The sequence below is a fragment of the Telopea speciosissima genome, chromosome 2 (assembly GCF_018873765.1).
Source record: "Telopea speciosissima isolate NSW1024214 ecotype Mountain lineage chromosome 2, Tspe_v1, whole genome shotgun sequence".
NCBI classification, from domain to species: domain Eukaryota; kingdom Viridiplantae; phylum Streptophyta; class Magnoliopsida; order Proteales; family Proteaceae; genus Telopea; species Telopea speciosissima.
Window position 1 is genome coordinate 5,665,699 of NC_057917.1, and position 12,315 is coordinate 5,678,013.

The following is a 12,315-nucleotide window of genomic DNA, read 5'->3' on the forward strand; positions in this document are numbered from 1 at the left end:
ATCCCCCTTCTTATTAATAATCCCGAATCTCAATCTCATTTGTCGTTTAATCCATCTTTCAGGATCTTTGTTATCTTAGTAGTAACATTAGTATTAGTAAACTTTCACCAAAAATTTTAAAAATATATATATATTAGCAAACAAATAAACCTGTTTGAATGTTTTTTTAATTTATTCAATTTTGATTTCAATTCCATTTAATTTTTATTTTAGTTTTCTTTTAAATCTCTTCGATTTCAAATTGTACATATGAACTCTATTAAAAATCTAAAATTGAATCAATTAATACCTATTAACACCAGCTCATTTCCAAAGCTTTCGCTAAGCTTTTTCACTTACCTGTTACATGCCGCCAGCTTCTTCAATGCTGACAGTAATATTAAGCTTTTACCTTCTTCTTTTTAAAAAAAAAACCAGAAACAATAAAGTTTAGATGTCGGCTTCCTTCCAGTGGGTGGAGCCGGGAGGAAATAATTATCAAAGCTTTTGCATTACTTTTCTCACTTTCCTTTCAAGTGGGTGGAGGAAAACTTTGTTCCAAAAGTCCATTTAACTTTTGTCCTTTGCAAGGAGGTTGCTGAGTTTCTGCGGACTTGACTCAGATCGATTTCATGACTCATAACCTCTCATCTGTTTATCTGAATCGCCACAATGGCAATTGCTGCCGCCGCATCGTCAATTGTTGCTGGAGTTATTAATCAAGTGGTCCAGGCTGTGAATCCTTTAGGTCATCTTGATTATCTTGTTTACTACACAGGAGCAATGTCAATGAGCTTAGAAACCAAATGGAAAGACTTAGAAATCTGAAAGCAGATGTTGAGCGGTCCGTGGATGTTTCACTAAATCAAGGGCAAGTAATCAAAGAAGTGGTAAAAAGTTGGTTAGATTCAGTTGATGACACACACAGAGGTGACGCAATTTTAGTGGATTTTTATCAGTATTTTGGTCATTAGATTTCCTGAAACTAACGTTTAACGACTCAAGCTACCGGACTGGATTAAACTGGTACAATGTTTTGAAAGTAAAGAGGAATTTGCAATTTGTAAAGTTGTAGGGGTCATTTAGACAAATAGGCATTTTCAGGGGGGCATTTGGAAAAAACCCTTCATTTTTTTTAGGGTCAACTCAGGGGAAATTATATTCTCACCCGCAGGGTGATTCAGCTGATCAATTTCAAGAGCATTTGACATTTGTTACCTTTCTTTTTTCACGTGTGGGGCACATAGACACTTAAAAGATGGAACATAAGTTTCCAACCAAACCATTTGGGACACTGCAGAGAAAGGGCCTTTGGGACTAAGGAGTCAGCAATACCATTTGGACTCCTTAGGAAAAAAATTGAACATACAGGCAAGCAAATAAGGAACAAGATGTCTGATGTCCGAGATAATTGATTGAAGAGAGAGAAGAGAGAGAGAGAGAGAGAGACAGCTCCCAATGAAATGCCCTCCAGGATCCCACTTCCAACAACATAGGAGATAGGGTAAATCATGTGGCAGCCCATGGCTACTTATCTAAATATGGAGGGACGGAACATACAGTATAAATATCAAAATACCCGTAGATACATATTTACCCATGAGATTTATCAGGTGAATCACCTGTGGTGGAGGTTGTTTTCAGAGCTACAGGCGGGAGGGTATGCCTTTCACCTTCTCTCTCTCTCTCCTCATATAAACTGATCATGCTGTCCTCTTATGTGCGAAACCATTCTGTCATACCTTATTTGTGTGTTACTCTATACACTTGCTCAGAGACACACACACACACACCCCCCCCCCCTTCTCTCTCTCTCTCTCTCTTACAAAAAACATACTGCTAGACTTCTCTGCCCATGAGATTGATCACTTGAATCACCAATGGTGGAGGTGATCATTTTTGTACCTGAAAAGGCTGGATCATTTGGACCACAGAAAGTGTCTGGAAAATCTACCACATTTTAACAGTATTATGGCTTGACCATGGAGCTGAAAGGAAGATCTAAGCTTATATACAAATGACATACAATGTACTCCATTGCATAACAAAGTAAACACATTGGATAGCCTATTGGATACAACAGGGTTGCAATTTACTAGTGAGGACACAAATCATATTTTAGAGCAGTTTTTAGCTACTAAATTGAAGGCATAGCTATGTGATGCACTATAAGCAACAAGCTTTCAAAATATCTTCAATATCTGGATCATCTCCTGCTTCTTTGTCCTAATCCAAATAGAGTGGGAAAAAATCAATAATATTAGAGAAATCATGTCAACGAAATTATTTGAAGATTCCTCTCAATTATGCAGCCAAATGGGTACTCATGTATCTGCAGCTAGTTTACTATATTAACCACATTCAAGCTAGATTAAAAGGAAAATTTACACAACAGTATCCAAACAAGCATCTAGCTGTGTCCGTATAAGTTTCTGACATGACACGTATGGATAGTTGAGAATCAACAAGGGAAAGCGTCCGACGAATCATAGATGGTACTCAATGCATCCAACGGAAGAATATATATATATATATATTATAAGTTGGTTCATCAACCAAGAACAAAAATCAATTGCAATTTTTATCCACAGCAGTAGTATTTCCAATTTCCAAGTACTCATTATTGGTATTTAAAGTGAACAGCGGTATAGAAATTTAAAATTTTAAGAGAACTGACTTGGTGAAACCTTCAATAGCCAAAATCATATGATATTTCTCATGTGTGTACATGCATCTATTATTGCAGTCTGAAATTTAACATGGAAAAAGAAATTAGAATGGCACTTCAAAGCTTAAAAAATTGATTACCAAGTTGTTGAACAAAATATTTGTTCTCAGAAGAAGTTCCAGGACGAATATGGGATAGTGAATAAATAAGTAATCTTGTGTTTGTACAGAAAGGTATGTAGACAGTAAAAAAGGAGGGGGCCAACAAAAAAATAAAAAACTAACCTTGTGGATGTATGAGATGTTACTTTTACCAGGACCTGCAACAATTATTCCTCCCTGCTGCCTGTGAAAGTAAGGGACAAGTCACTTATTTATCTCTTTCCTGAATGCTTATTGAATTAAACGGAACAAGAAAGTTAAAGAGCTAAAAGGCTCAAGTTCCTAATACATTTCTTGCCTATCCCAGTGCAATGAAAATATTGATTATTTGTATTACAAGGACATTCAATCTAGCTACAGAAGATTAATAAGTAGATGTTCCTTCCAGCCAGACACACTCCCCAAAAGAGAAATAAAAAGTAAATAACATTGAAACTCAGATGTTTCTTTCCAACAAGAACAGCTACGTGCAAAAACAATTTACTTGCTCAAACCCATTTGAGCTATCCACATTCCCAATAGTACGAAATAAAGGGTGTACCCAGTGCACAAGGCTCCCACCACTACGGGGTGGGGGAGGGCCATAATGTACGCAGCCTTATCCCTACTTTTGCAGATCCGAACCTGTGACCACTTGGTCACAATGGAGCAACCTTACCGTTGCACCAAGGCCTGCCCTCTCCCAATAGTATGAAATGCAACTCAAAAATAGGGCAAGGCTGGCCCAACATCAAGTGATTTCGTTGATGGCTTTAAGTGACACAGTCATGGCTTGTACAAAGTCAAATTGTAAAACACATTTCTCTTATAAATTAGACAGATTTCAGTCACAGCTAAGACTGGTTAATGTTTGTGTTCAGAATTTAATCTGATGGGAATCCTGCAGCTAAAGTCAGTAAAAGGTATCAAGTGATAAGGTTCTAACCCTTGTTTAAGCATGTGCTAGTCTTAACCAAGGCCATTCAAAATTCAAAATAAACATAACTTTGTTTGGATGTAATGAGCAAATATCCTTGATGTTAATGAGAATCTATAAATAGGTTAACAACAACTTGTCACGTGTGATGCAATGATGTTTGAATCCCACAAAAGAAGTGTACATCTAACATTTGTACTAAGATATGACTGACTTACCAGCCGCCTCTGGTCCTGGTGTCCTTTTCGAAGGAAAGCCCCCAATCTTGTCTATATCCTTCCATGTATGACTGTATTATCTTCAAGCCCGCCTGTGTTGTCACAAAAGTTAACTCCATTGATGATACAAGAAGCAGTTAACAATCTCAATAGTTCTGCAAACGTTGCATATTAGCCAGCCCCTAGCATACCCCTGGAGTAAATGTGGTTGAAACACCAGAAACAAAACTCAAAGCCTTATATGATGAGTGGCTAGGATCTGCATACACTTCTGAATAAAAAAAAATGTTCTGTTATTGAGCCGCATTTGGGAAGATAATATAAACTAGAAATTGTTAAGGCATAAGGAAGCATATAAAATAATGGAAGGGTTTCTTATGGATATGTAATTCTGATAAATCACTGAAGGTAATAACTATTTCTAAGATATCCAAGGTACTCCTGTTCTTTTAGTAGTTCCCCATAAATTATTATTCTCTTCCTCGTTTTCCAATTAGAATTACTTTAGATTGTTTCTCTGCTGTCTCTTGGTTTCTATTTTGTTGAACTAGCGTCTAGATAGGGGGGAAATCTCCTTGTCCTTCAATGATATATGGCTCTCAAAGAAATGTTTACACCCCTTACAATGTTGGGAGACACTTACAAGAAGTTAAAGCTCCTTTTCAGTTCTCAATATTTCTCTTGCGCTGATATAATTTTTCTACTGTGACTTTCATAATGCTTGTTTATTCAATTTCATGCCTCCTCTCTTCATATTCACTTTTAAGAAACTCTGTAAATGATTGAATCAATTGTGACAATAAAATTTACCCCCCACCCTCACCCAAAAAGAAAAAAAAAAGAATTGTGAAAATAAAGGGAAAGGAGAAAATGGTTGAACTGGTTAGGCTACTGGAGTAATAGGTAACCTTCACGAAGGATGATGGGGAGACCTAAATTTTCACCCTCCAAATGGAAACTTCAAACTCAGTAAATTTCCCATAGAAAATCTATACTCTCTGGATTTTCTTCTTTCAATCCGATTCTCATTTTGAGAAATTTTCCTCCCAAGGCAACCAATCCCCACTATCTTCCCATTAAATACATCAATCCAAATTCTGATTAAAATTATCCTAGGCCTTAGGCAGGTCTCACACTTCTAAAACTACAATCTTCTTCAAAACCTCAATGGTATGAACTATGAAGACACTGGGATGCTGCTCAATAATTTTAGGGCACCTATGTTGCCATTGGCATTGTGATCTTTTGGTTATGAAGGTATACCAATTGAGCCACATCCTAGGACAATAAAAACCTAGCACATTAGAAACAGAATCAAGGTCCAAGTGTTTGATTACTCACAGGACACTATTTCAGGGGCGAAGCAGGTTGGATCATATGACCATGACTACCACTCACAGTAAAACATAAACTCTTTGCATGGTCTACATAAATTGTAAGTACTCGTGTAAACTTTCAATTTGACTAAAAAAAATCCAGTCATTACTCATCAAGTGAAATATTGGGGCAAGTGGCATAACAGTAGGTGTGAGCCTCATGATAGACGAGTCCCGCATCTGGTCAGAATTTTTGTAAACCATTTGAAGTTCTCACGTCTTTGGAAAGTAAGAATTTTAGAACATATATTGAGAAATATAGAAAAAAAATTTAAAAGTCACCAAAGTATGTATAATACTTGATCATTCTCAAAACAAATAAAGGTTTAAAGTATGGTATAATATTCATACTTTTATGTCAATTTTTGTATAAATACCATATATTTAAAAGGTATATGTATATACTTATATGTAAAAGGCAGTGAATTGTCATATTCTATTTTGTTAAAAAAAAAACTTATAATAAATGATATATTCTAACACAATTTTTTCATGACATTTCCGTATCTTTAACTTAAGTTTTATTTGAGAAAATTACCAGATTACCCAAGAAAGGGCTTCGGTTTACCGAAAACCCATTCAATCTTTCGTTTAACCAAATTACCAATATAAATATGCGTATTAAAGAAACTCCCTCAACAGTTCCCACCATACAACAGCTCCTCAGCTGGGTATATTTTTTACATTTTTGCCCTCAACCATTGGCATAAAAATGTCCGAAGGTGTTCTTAATCGTATGAGCACGGGTGTGGCGGATAACTATAACAAGTCCGAGGGAGGAAGGGAGAACTGTTGCACAGGTGTGGTGCACATGATTAACAGCTCCTTCATCATTTTTGCTGCGATGGCTGGGGGCAAAAAAAAAATATAACAAAAGTGGGTGAGAGTCCGTCATAGAGCAGGCACTGTTTAGGGCATTACAGTGATATCTTTATTTTGGGTAATTTGGTTAAACAAAAGACTGGGTGGGTAAGTTGGTAAACCAAAACACGTTTTTTGGGTAATCTAGTAATTTTCCCATACTACTTTATCTTTTATTCTCAAAAAGAATAATACCGAACTGTTCTCATTCCAATTTTTTCCTACATTTCAAATTGCTCACAATGGTGCACCGAATAGATTTCAAGGTTACTATCAGCTCTGCCATATGACTGCAACCAACTAAATCATCAATATACTTTCCAAAGTTGTATAGAATTAGGTATGAGGGAAAATATTTTTTTTCCTTTGAGATAATTGTGAATTGTGATTGTCCAATCAGATTGACACTTAACCAAAAACAACCAATCCTCCGTGTAGCTCAAAGACCCGTCGTTTATGCCATATATCATGATAATCACATTATCGACAGAAGTATCAATTGCAATACTTCACTACAGATATAAACAATCAACCATCCTGCTTATCACACATTGTATTTAAAACATTAACTTTGCATTTTAAGTTCAGAAGATGACATGTCATCTAAAAAGCATACCTCCTTGGAATTGTGTCTGACTGGAAAATGCTTTTGCCTACATTAGCATATGAATAACAATTGAGAATATATTAAAAAAAAATCATAGTGATATCAGCTACCAAAAAAAAATCACCATAGACGCAAAGCAAAGTGACTTATCAAACAACAAAGAAAGGTTTCTAGAAGGAAATAACTTCTAGCAATAGATATGGGTTACATTTTTATTCTGAATGCTTAACTCATGAATAATGACAAGGCTGTGTACTTCTAGATCATGTGATTCCATCAAGGGTACCTATTTATTAGGAGACAGTGGAGCAATGCAATGCAAGCATCCAACAGATGGAATACATATAATCGTGTGCATGCAAAGTATCAAAAAAAGAAAGAAAAAAAAATGCATACATGACTGTTGAACTGTGAGCGAAATAACTGATGAACTTGTGCATATCCTGATTGAACATTGATGTGAAGTAGAATTCTCTTTGTTGATTTGATGTCTCTTATTTTGGGTTCCTTTTCTGTTATTTTATTAATATTTTTGTTTGGGTTGGATGATATTCTAGTTAACTTTCAGTGTTATTTCAGCTAGTTTCAGTTGTGTTTATTTTATTTTTAGAAGTTGAAATCAGAGTAGGCTACTATTTTATAAATCTTCTTAGGCCTTTCTTTTGTGGGGGGGGGGGGGGGGGGAGGGTGTAAAAAATTGTCCGCTTGGTATGATTTTGATACCATTTGAAGCCTATTTCGTTATTTTAACAAGAAGACTGATTGGAAGAGTTATAACCAAAACATTAGTAGGGTGTCAGTCCATGACTGGATTTCTACATTTAGAGTTTAAATTTTATTTGGAACTGAAGATAGAGTCCTATTAGGAAAGCAATATGGCCAGATGGCTGTTCCTCCCGCACATAACTTGTATTTGCATTATTTATTATAGAAGAAAGATCTTTTGGGTAAACGAAAGAGAGAAAAATGATTTTCAGATGGATTGCTCAAGACCTTTCATTGGAATATAAGATCTCTGTCAAATGGTTCATATGAAAAATATTTTTTGCTCTAATTCTTATATATTCTATGATTTTGAAATATTATCTTGGATCTTTTAGAGTGGTTGTTGCTTAGTGCGATGGTAAAAGCTTAGTTTGCCAGCATGAAGATGCAGGTTCAAGTATAAGGGCGATTTAGTGCAAAATATGCCGAAGGTTAGGACAGACCCATTCCACCCCTAGTAGGAACCTGCCAAAAGGCGAGATATGATCTAGGTTACAGCCCTTTAGTTTTGGATCTCTTCAAATTCTCATTGACATATCAATTCCTGCTTTACTTTGTTATCATAAAAACTATAAATTTATTGTTTGTTTCAAGATTTGGCTTCAGTTTAGGCTACCTCTAGGTGTCCCTCATCACAACGTAACAATGGAAGGTTTTTCACAACATACCTGATCAACGCTACCTGGTCCAATTAAAACAAGAGCCACACCAGATGCATCCATCCTATCCTGTAACATATGAAAGAATTATATAACATCAGATCACATGCACATTTGGAAAGGAATAGCTCCCAAAAAAAAAAAGGAAAATAGTTTCTATTTCCAAATCAATGCACAGGTGAATATGATTACATTGGCAGTTAACTACTTAACTCTCCTATTAAACCCACCAGAGAAAATTGAAGCAACCTCAAGATCCTTGACAGTGGATTAGTGTTTAGTGAAGTATGCAGGTGGAAAAAGAAAGAAAATTAACAATGTATAAAGCAATGAAATCAAGGCTGAGGTCTGCAAATAGCCTCTATATAAACTAAATACCCAGAAAGTCATTCAATAGTAAATTAAATTGCCAAATGCTGACTAAAATGGACTAAATATTCATATGCATCTTGAGAGAATTCTTATCTAAGAAGAATAATAATTTCCACGATTCAATTGTCATACGTGGATGGTGTGTGGAGAGATATAATTCCTTGACATCAACATTTATTTTGGCAGATTATAGCTGGTTCTTTCTTAGTAGATGTTCATACTGATCTTTGAAAATTGCTGATATGGGTTCCTGAGCTGACATGTCAAATGAGGAATTCACAAACCATTTCAAACCAAAGTTCTTTTCTGGTGTTGAGACAGATCCAGCACCAAATAAGTTGAAGAACCAACCACTTGGTGCCTGTTGCAAGTGCAATAATGGCCCTTTGAATCCTTCAATGATTTTAATAAGCATCAAGTCGGACAGTTGGAGTTGATACTCAGATCAGTGTAGGATAACTATGTATGATTAAAGATGAATTTAAAGATTGCATTCCCACTAATTCATGTAATTTCAATGTTCTATTAGAATTCATTCACTATTTTAGGTGGAGGCCTGAATGTTCTTTCTGGGACACTTCAGATGCCATATGTTCTTTGACATGCCTACAGAAATTAGAAAGTTACATTTCACAGCTACTATCCGTATTTGTCATGTATGGATCTAGTGATGGAGCAAATGCAGTCATTTTTCAACATGAGGAGCGTAACATTCATGAGTTTTAGTTGAAAACTAATTGCAACTAGCACTATATCTGAGTTGCAATTTGTCATGACGGCTTGGGAGTAAACCAGTTCATGTAGCTCTACATGGACTGTCAAATGTCTGTCAGGTGGCTGCAACAGTGATGGGAATAGGGTCCGCAGTATGAACCCATGCCAATTCGATGCTGCCACATCGTCAGCTGATGTGGCAATGATGTAGCTGATACCTAATTACCATGTAGGGGGGAATGCGTGAGAAGGAGGCCAAGGACACTGGAAGACTATGTATAGACTGTAAGGGAGCATAGGAGAGTGGTAATAGAGAGTTAGTGAGTTGCTAGTTTGTTAGAAGTTGGGTATAAAAGGAGTATAGTTCAATCAGTTGGAAAATAATGATGTTTCTTGTAATTCTTGTATCATGTACTGAGGAGGTTACTACCCTCGAAGTAGTATTCTAAAAAAATTCCTAAATTCTTTCTGCAATTCTTGAATTTCCCTAACAGGCTATATCTTCTGTAGTCTGTACACTCATAAGCTTTAATGTAGCTTATTTTCCTTCTTTGAAAAACCTCTCATAAATATTTGGAGAAGCCTAAGCGTAAACAGTTGTTTAAATCAATCCATGGCAAGGGAAAGATAATACTTCTACTTGGAATGTTTGAATACACATCAATACCTTCTTAGAAGCAAGGAAATCAGCGCGCCTGCGACAGAGGACACAGCTGCACGGACCGGGGAAGAAAAACAAAGAAAAATTTTAAAGGGAATCTACAGAAGCAGGTTGCAGAATTCTGAACGGGATAAGGCTTTTGAAAGGTAATAGAAAAATCACCCAAAATGGCGAGCAAATGCAACTACCGCTTTCCTATCTTTCCACAAATCAGATATTGGAATCGCTTTTCCATTCAAATCAAGCACTTCCACGCTATCCAACAGACTTGTCGTATCTTCACTCACCATAGACGATGCAGTTCCTATTCACATCAGTACATAAAAAACACAGATCGATACAGCTAATAAATATTGTCGAAGGACATCGTTCTTTTGATAAGGAGGCACTGAAATTTTAAAATGAAATCTTTAGTTCAGATTAATCTGAACAGATACAGAACAAACGAAAACGAGGAGAAAACAGTTACCAGGAGAACCGGATATTGCAGAAGGAGTAATGCTGCGTCTCCCAAGACCTGGAGAGAATAAGAATTTGGACTCTGAACCAATGACCTCTTTGATATCTACAGAGAAATGAAGATTCCGTTGTCTTGCAGCCTTTGAAGACAAACAAGCTGCAGTAGAGTGTTTCGCCTTGTTCGGCCTTACAGTGCTTTGAAATGAGATTGTACGAAGGGAAGCCGCCATTGATGCTCTCAACTCTTAAGAGTTAAAATATGACTTAAAGAGTAGGATGGAGCGTAAGCACCTGCTACTCTGCTAAGGTTGCCGATGGCTTCGGCGGTTGAGTTCACGGAACGACTTTATGGTCGTTACTCTCTGAGATGCTTGATGAGGCTTTGAGCGGTCTAGAGACTGCAACGTGGCAATCAATCCAGGAGACTACACGTGGCATTTACGGTCTTAGTATTTGCAGTCATTAATGTCTCATAATTAATATGGGAAGTCGAAAATGCCCCTTGATCAAGGTTCAAGTGAGTGGAATCGGCAATGGGTCCGGCTTGTGCCGATTTCAATTCAGCCGAAATTGGTCAAAATTGGACTGAACCCTAGAAATCTAATAAAAATTGGCCACAATCGAAAGCCAATTCTTTTTTTTTTTTTTGGGTAGATAACAGGGTTATTCATTCACGCGCGCCCAACGCCAACAGAAAAACAAGATACATAAAAGGATACTAAAAAAAGATAGGTAGCATGACCAACAGAAGGTTTGGGTATACAAAACCCAGACCAACGAAGCGAAAAGCGACCCGATCTCGCATGCCAAAGACTTAGTCATCCAGAGAAGGGGATGGGTGAAAGTCATTGCCCCAAATAAAACGTTGTCAACACAGCAACTAATAAGCTCATGCACTTTCGTGCCAAAAGAAAGGACCCCAAAAGTATCGAAAAGATCAGCGCCATCATGCCCACGCGAGCAGGCACGCTGCCGCGTCGAGAGGAGCTTCGGTGAACGGTGACCGGGCCACAAGATCTGTACTGCGAGAGGGGTAATGGAGCCGGCCATTTCCATGGCGACACCAACGCCAGAATCGGCGTAACATGCAAAGCCAGAACCTAAAAAAGAAAAAGGAGGTGGTGGAACTTGGCACCACCCAAATAAAAAAGAAAAACCTTCCACACCAAACACCTCGGTGTTGCTCACAGCTAGCATTGCCGATACTGCCAACAATTGCAGGGACTGAAACTCCATCAGCATCAGCCACGTCCCCCTGTCTATGAGGCTTCCGCCATCCTTATCGCGCAGGTCAAGAGCTCACCTAAAACCATCAGCAGAGATGACGACGAAGACTCCGGCGCCGCCCCAGTGGAAGTCAAAGAGCACCCTGACGTGGGCAGTGAGCAGGGGAACCACGGCCTTGCACTTGAAGAACCAGAGAAAACAGAAGGTAACGCTGCCAGAAGGAGAAGGAGAGCTTGTATTGTCTATGCACTTGGGCTCAGCATCATTCCAAACGAACCAGAGGTAGAGGAAGATTATGGCGTTGGTCGGCAGGGCAAGCTTCTGGCATTCCTTGTCTAGATTGAAGAGATCGGTTGTCGGAGGGTAGTGGTGCTCGAGAGACAGGTTGCGTTTGGACCTGAGCTCGCTGTTGGAGTCGTCGTCAGCATCATCGTCGGCTTCGGCGTCTTCTTCGTTGGGGGATCCGATGAGCATGGTGAGAAAACAGAACATGCACTAAGGTGGAGAGCTAAACACATACTATAGCGGAGAACGACACACGCACTGCGACAGAGAATTAAAGTGCCATTTGAAACCCTTGTTCAAAACAGTAGAAAGAAACTCGATCGCTCTCAATAGAAGTAGCGGCAGCATATTGATTCAGCATCAGAGGCAGCGAGAGCACAAAATCCG

The 12,315-nt window shown here is 38.0% G+C and overlaps 2 protein-coding genes across 2 annotated transcripts; both read right to left on the reverse strand.

The window, feature by feature from the left end:
- Positions 1-1,968: 1,968 nt before the first annotated feature.
- On the reverse strand, positions 1,969-10,721 carry LOC122653128 (thioredoxin-like protein AAED1, chloroplastic). Its single transcript, XM_043847069.1, has 9 exons — positions 10,427-10,721; positions 10,120-10,261; positions 9,964-10,009; positions 8,220-8,279; positions 6,796-6,832; positions 4,134-4,213; positions 3,943-4,034; positions 2,932-2,992; positions 1,969-2,205 (listed from the first exon to the last, which is right to left on the reverse strand). The coding sequence occupies exons 1-9, from the start codon at positions 10,644-10,646 to the stop codon at positions 2,146-2,148; spliced, it is 798 nt and encodes a 265-aa protein (XP_043703004.1). The 5' UTR covers positions 10,647-10,721; the 3' UTR covers positions 1,969-2,145.
- A 994-nt stretch (positions 10,722-11,715) lies between these two features.
- On the reverse strand, positions 11,716-12,117 carry LOC122649734 (WD repeat-containing protein LWD1-like). Its single transcript, XM_043842977.1, has one exon. It carries the CDS (start codon positions 12,115-12,117, stop codon positions 11,716-11,718), a length of 402 nt encoding a protein of 133 aa, XP_043698912.1.
- Between the last annotated feature and the right edge of the window lie 198 nt (positions 12,118-12,315).

Bases quoted from the DNA above. Each gene is read 5' to 3' on its own strand.
- LOC122653128 (XM_043847069.1), bottom strand. From the start codon at position 10,646: ATGGCGGCTTCCCTTCGTACAATCTCATTTCAAAGCACTGTAAGGCCG. The intron at 10,262-10,426 runs GTAACTGTTTTC...TGATGTGAATAG, and splicing joins TGCAATATCCGGTTCTCCTG to GAACTGCATCGTCTATGGTG. The intron at 2,206-2,931 runs GTTAGTTTTTTA...TATTTGGATTAG, and splicing joins ACATCTCATACATCCACAAG to GACAAAGAAGCAGGAGATGA.
- LOC122649734 (XM_043842977.1), bottom strand. From the start codon at position 12,117: ATGCTCATCGGATCCCCCAACGAAGAAGACGCCGAAGCCGACGATGAT.